We start from the raw sequence: 6916 nt of genomic DNA, 5'->3' as shown, positions 1-6916 counted from the left end.
GGAAAGATTGTCAGGGAAATGCCACTTAAACATTCCGCGATCTTGATAAAAATCAATGCTTAATCAGAAAAGGGGAAATTATGAAACAATTGTTACCGTGTGTGTGTGTGTGTGTGTGTGTGTGTGTGTGTGGGTGTGTGCGTGTGTGTGTGTGTGTGTGTGTGTGTGTGTGTGTGTGTGTGTCTGCGTGTGTGTCTGTCTGTCTGACTGTCTCTGTTCAATGCACTTTTATTCCTCACCCAGTAACTTGGCGCAAGTGAGATCTGGCAGTCTTGTAAAGATTGTCTGATGTTCAGTCATGCATGCAGAGATTCAAATGAAAATGGTACCTAAATTAATGTAATTGGAGGATAACTCTATCAAGCAATATCATGAAACCCATGATTAAACATTCATAATGCAAACAATACAACTTTTAAAACATGGGACATTTTTTCTGACTCACTCTATATATATATATATATATATGAACAAATAAACATCCTGATCAACACGACTACAATTATTTCAATCTATTGATATCACATTTCATAGATACTGACTCGTGGGGGTGGTGGGGGTGCAACACATCCTACCCAATGGTGATCCACAGTCTCAAAATAACCTCCATGGCCCTAAGTTTATGAGGTTTCAAGAGCAATATAATTATATAATTTGATTTTTTTTTTCTTCATAGCGATTGAAATGTGAGCTTTTTTGTAATGGTTGAGAACCTTTTGGGGCGAGGGCAATTCCCCTATTGCCCCTTGAAATGCGCTAGTGTTCATCTGTTTGATATAAAGTTGTTCTATTTTGTAACTTTGTTCCACGATCAGACCTTTTTTAATTGAATCAACACAATGTTTGATTTTATTTAATAAGGTGATATTCGAATATTCAACAATGCAGCTGGAAGCTGATGCAAGTGAATTTACAGGGTAAAAATAATTACATAGACATGTAAATATCATTATATAAGATTTAAACAATACATAGTACATAAATCATAAACAATGAAAACAAGAATAATATTGAGTTTGGTTTGCATACTTGGATATGAAATAATAGAAAATCAAAGAGTATAAGATCAGATATACAGTTTGAGAGTCGGTGCAGGACATCTTGATAATGTTTTAAGAGAAAAATTATTATTGATCATTACAAAATTGAACCTAAATGATTAAAATGTAACATTTACATGAAGTATATATATAAGAAATAAATCGATAAAATATAATTATTAAATATTGTTATGTATGATCTTTATGAATACGTGATGTAAAACCCGACTTGAAAACATAAAATGACATGTTCAGGATTTCATTTCCAATTCAAAAATAGCAATGTGGTTCTAGAGCCATAAAATATGCAGCTTCACACAACTCATTAATTTTGGTGAAAATTAATATGGAAACACGACACAAAAATGAGGCCGTAACACATCGAAGTCATCGAACTCCCGTATCCTACGCGTATACGAACCGCTCGGTTTAATCATAGGTCCATGGTCTAATGACCTCAATCGTATACCCTTTTAAGGTAAAGTTGAGTTCTGGGCATAAAAGTTTATCGTGGAGAAAAAGAAGCTTTGAGGGAATGATTACGAAGAGAATTAAAAATATTGTGTATTGTGAGGTTGTAGAATCGTCAAGACGGTGACAGATTTACTCAACAACCTTCCTGTCATTCACGAACACAATGAAAGCAATGGAAACTCACTGCTCGTGAGTACTATGGGACTATACACATTCATGTGGCATTATAATTGTCGCAAAGTTCATGAGGGCATTACTAAAGTAAATTGTAGTCCTATTATGTGACTTTACTAGAGCGACAATATATAGTTGCCTAATCAAATGACTCAAAATGTCTTTCATGATTCATCTAGGAAAGACTGGAAAAGTGGCTAATTGTAAGCAATTTGGAATAGGTATGTCTTTAGCTGGGCCTTGAAAGTGGATAGCAGTCAACAAAGGATGAATGTACTGAGGTAGACTGTTCCACAACCTAGCGGCTCTGAAGCAGTGAACAAAGAGAATGCTAAACCTCTCTTTATCCAAAACGCGACTTCTTCTTTAACTGCCCTGAAATGGAAAAAGTGTTTTTCTCCGTACCCAGGCATGACACGGATGCATTTTTAATGATGTTTTTCATATTTGTCAAACGTCGAATAATCACATGATCAGTACATATTTGACGTTTGAATTCAGATGTATATCTGACACATATCGAGAGTATCTGATCAGATCTTGTATCATCTGGGATCGAAGGCTTTTCGACAAATTTTGTTCCTCTGATTAGGGTGTTATTTTGATAAGCGTGACGTCGTGTGATCCAAGAATGCTGGTCTTTCTAATTATTCTGCTTGGTTCTTCAACCATTCAACGCACAGGTAATTGCAATTCCAACACAATAAATGCACTATTTATCGTTTTGACATGGTTGTCTTAGGGTGTAGGAATATACCTCCCTAAAAGTAATAAAAAGAAATCAGAAGTAAATTAGAATGTATCGTAGGGTAAATTTTGCCAATTGGTATTGAATTGGGATTCAATGGGGGCATTCAATGGGGATTCAATTGGTAAATGTGATGATTTTAATCATTCTTATTTTCGATCAGAATTACTCTAAAATCGTTAAATATAGGCCTATCAATCATGGGTGTCGATCCGTAACTGATACCTATTCATCAGGGGGGATGATCTATTCATTCATCCCCCCTGATGAATAGGTATTACGTAAGGATCGACACCCATGCTATCAATCATAGAGATAACGAATTTAACGAGATTGTTACCATCCGTATGATCTTGCTGCCGACAACCACATTTTACATGTTTAATCTTCTTAAAACTATTATTATTATTAGTAGTAGTAGTAGTAGTAGTAGTAGTAATAGTAGTAGTAGTAGTAGTAGTAGTAGTAGTAGTAGTAGTAGTAGTAGTAGTAGTAGAAGAAGTAGTAGTAGTAGTAGTAGTAGTAGTAGTATCAATATCATCATCATTATCATCATCGTCGTCATCATTATCATCATTAATATTATTATTGTTTTTGTTGCTGTTGGTGTTGTTATTGATGTTGTTTATTAATAATAGTTATTAAACAATTCTTTAATTTTCTTCCTAAAGATGCATTATGTCCCAGTGGATGGGAGAGCATTGGTCACGGGTGCTACAAGTACTTGGGGGATGCAAAGTTCACATATTCCGAAGCGGTTTCACGATGTAGCTCGATTGGTGGGACACTCTTCGTTCCCAATAGTAACGATGAGCTTCATGCTGTCACCAGGGCTAGGAACCCATACCCTTACTGGGTTGGATGTACGTATGAAGCTATGGAGGGTACCTTCCCATGTGAAGACGGCACACAGTTAGATGTTAATAGTAGTAAGTATATAATGCCAGCTGGTTACGTTCTCTTGAAGACTAAAGTAGCTGTGCGGCGAAGATATAAAAAACTAACTTTATTTTCATTATTGCAAAGGTGAAACTTTGATTGGACAATTTTATCAAAATTCAATGCTTGGAGATATACCAAGTAATGATTATTATCAATATTATTACAAAACGCTTAAATACAGCCCCGGCATAGCACCTGAAGAGCTCGCCAAACACTGCTGAGATGTGTGACATCACAGGTTGGGCTTGATTTGCACAAGCAGACGATCTCCCGTATAATCTCACACATTTTTAGTGCCAGTTGTTTCATCTTTTCTTCAGTCAATTATCTTACTTTACTACCGACAGCTAAATGTTAAATCTACTGCCTCACATTAAATCCCACGGATGGTATTATTTTGATGAAAAATGCAGCGATGAAAAAATAAAGGAATCTATCGCTTGTAAACAAAATAAGACGCCATTGTATTTTCAGCTGCATACACCGCGGTATGTTCGGCGTTTCAAGAGTGAACAAATGCCGTCCATGCTATCATTCCGGAGATTTTCAATTTGAAAGTGTGGTTTCTTTGATTGTTCATTCACTTCTACCCTGTGTATTTACAAACCACTTTTGAATGGTGTTAAATGCCATCACATCGATATACACTAAACTCATTGTAATTAAAGAAATAATAACATTGCAATCATGTTCATCCTTTACGGGATGTCGTCTGCTCGTGCAAATCATGCCCAACCTGTGATGTCACACATCTCAGCGGCGTTTGGAGAGCTCTTCAGGTGATATGCCGGGGCTTTATTTAAGCATCTTTTAATCAACTGGGGGTATGCATGGCTATTACTTTTTGGAGTGGGTTAAGGTCAGTTCCGTGCAAACATAATGTCGGTGCAAGCCCCGGAAACCTGAAAATGTTCACTTCTCCCTCGTATTTTGTTTGATGTCTCACTTTCCTTACAGCTTGGTGGGCAACCTCGTGGGCACCCATCACCCGTCCCCCCAATACCACTAATAGCTGCCTCTTCTATTCCTACAACTACTCTGGCTTGGTTAAAGTTCATTGTCATTTAACTGGGGAAACACTTTGTGAAGGTAATGGCATGTTTCATCCAGTATTTTTCTCTTTATTTTTCAATTAATAGATTTTGTTTGGATTAAATAAAAAGAATAAGAATGAGAATAAGACATTGAGAATTACAATAAGTATAAGAATAAGTACAAGAATAAGAATAATAATCAATAATTGGGATGTATTAGAGCGTGATACGGTGTGTCGTCTCTAAGCGCTTTACAAGAATACGAATGAGAATTAGAATTAGAATAAGAATAAGAATAAGAATAAGAATAAGAATAAGAATAAGAAGAAGAAGAAGAAGAAGAAGAAGAAGAAGAAGAAGAAGAAGAAGAAGAATAAGAATAAGAATAAGAATAAGAATAAGAATAAGAATTCGAATTAGAATAAGAATTAGAATAAGAATAAGAAGAAGAAGAAGAAGAAGAAGAAGAAGAAGAAGAAGAAGAAGAAGAAGAATAAGAATAAGAATAAGAGTAAGAATAAGGATAAGAATAAGATTGAAAATAATAATAAGAATAAGAATAAGAATAAAAAGAAGAAAAAGAAGAAGAAGAAGAAGAAGAAGAAGAAGAAGAAGAAGAAGAAGAAGAAGAAGAAGAAGAAGAATTAGAATTAGAATTAGAACAAGAATAAGAATAAGATTAAGAATAGGAATAGGAATAGGAATAAGTACAAGAATCGAATAAGAATAAGAATAAGAATTAGAATAAAAGTAAAATTGAGAGTAAGAGTAAGAGTAAAGGAAAAATGAATATAATAATAATTGTAGTAAAAAATAATGATAAGAACAATGACAATGGTAAAGGTGAAATAATTTGGTAAGTAGTTGGAATACCTTTTGTAGGGAAGTGGAGATGTATACATATTTGTGGGGTATTATATCCCCCATTCCCCAGATTCTAAGACGGGTTTCCATTATTGCTTAGATTTGTCCAGGGACAGTCATGAATGGGTTGGATTTGAGACCAATCAAGATAACCGACACTTCACCACCACCCCTCCCACCTCCCAACAAATTAATGTAGGATAAATAAGAAAATTTGCGATTTTCCTTCATTATTTATTTTGTTTATTGTTTATTTCTTTTTATTTTGTCCATGCCTATCCTTAAGATTGATATGACATTGTCTTTATAAAAAATCCCCCCCCCAAAAAAAAATCCATTATATACATATAAATGTATGTACATATACATATTTATACATATATAAATACTCCATAATAAGGACATTACCCCTAGACAATCACTGTATGTACATATATATATATACGTATATATATATATATATATATATATATATATAACAACTAAATTATTAATACCCTTACCAAGTTTTTTAATTTTTTAAGTATGTGAAAATGTATTTGTTCTGATTTATCTTTATTTTTATATCAAAGGTTTCATCTAAAATTATTTCAATTCTTCCATTCTTCAGTTATGAAAAACATATTTTTAAACATCAAATTTAAATTTAGATATGTATTCATATCTGTTATTTTTTCTCTATCTTCACTTCACAATCTAGCTAAACCGAAGACGACCCCCAACAAGTCTGCCGGCTTCTTCTCCATTGCTAAGGACAACGACGGACGCCCTCTGATTGGCCACTGTCTAACTGATCACGTGATAAAGACAGTGCCAGCCAAAACCAAGCTGCGTTGCGCCGCAGAATGCATCCACGAAGCTGGTTGCAAGTCCATCAATTACAAAGACGGAGTATGCGAGCTGAATGAAGAAACAAGAGCGAGCGTTCTTTCTAGCTACTTCTCCCAATATGATGGATGCAGTTACTATGAGCTTATCTAAAAAAAGCATATATAAAGCACTGTGTGAGAAAAGCCGGAGTTCTAATCTCTTTCGTTTGATGTTTTGTTTTGCTTTTATGAGACTATTTTAAGAATAAAAACGCTTATACTACAGAAATTTAGGCCTACTTTCATTTCTTGATTATTTTTTTTTAAAGGTGTATTTAAAACATGAAAATGTAATGTATACTTATACTAATAGCACTGCGTAATAATTTACCCGTTTCGGTTAATAGTTATTCTTAAAATGTCACGTGATCGACATTAAATTATAAACTTTGTGTATCCTCTTTTATATTCGCGTTTTAATGAGCCCATGGTACTTTATAGAAAACGTTGAACAATAATTTTTCTCGTCTTGATTTGATAATATTTTCAAATTGACTTTTGTAATTTGTTAATGTCAAATTCAAATTCAAATTCACATTTATAAGGCAAAAGATAAAAACATCAAAATGAAATCATTACAAATGAAATCATTATAAATAAATTATAAATGTCTTTCTTCTCTTATCTAAAGTGTGTTGGTTGGTCTTGATATGTTTAAATCATTTTAATTCAACGAATTGATGCAAGAGACAGAATAATTAATCAGACAATAATTCCGTATACAAAATTTATAGAGTCAGTTCTAAAAAATCAAGAGGTGAACTTTATAAT

General features: G+C 33.8%; 1 protein-coding gene across 1 annotated transcript; it reads left to right on the top strand.

Annotated features, from left to right (window-relative positions):
- Positions 1-1955: 1955 nt before the first annotated feature.
- On the top strand, positions 1956-6262 carry LOC115922384. The gene is made up of 4 exons (XM_030981331.1): positions 1956-2371; positions 3108-3365; positions 4336-4467; positions 5977-6262. The coding sequence occupies exons 1-4, from the start codon at positions 2320-2322 to the stop codon at positions 6255-6257; spliced, it is 723 nt and encodes a 240-aa protein (XP_030837191.1). The 5' UTR covers positions 1956-2319; the 3' UTR covers positions 6258-6262.
- Positions 6263-6916: the final 654 nt, after the last annotated feature.

The sequence above is a fragment of the Strongylocentrotus purpuratus genome, unplaced genomic scaffold (assembly GCF_000002235.5).
Source record: "Strongylocentrotus purpuratus isolate Spur 01 unplaced genomic scaffold, Spur_5.0 spur5_scaffold_11, whole genome shotgun sequence".
Lineage (NCBI taxonomy): Eukaryota > Metazoa > Echinodermata > Echinoidea > Camarodonta > Strongylocentrotidae > Strongylocentrotus > Strongylocentrotus purpuratus.
The sequence above is the reverse complement of the archived record's forward strand: the minus strand, read 5'-3'. Positions and strand labels throughout refer to the sequence as shown.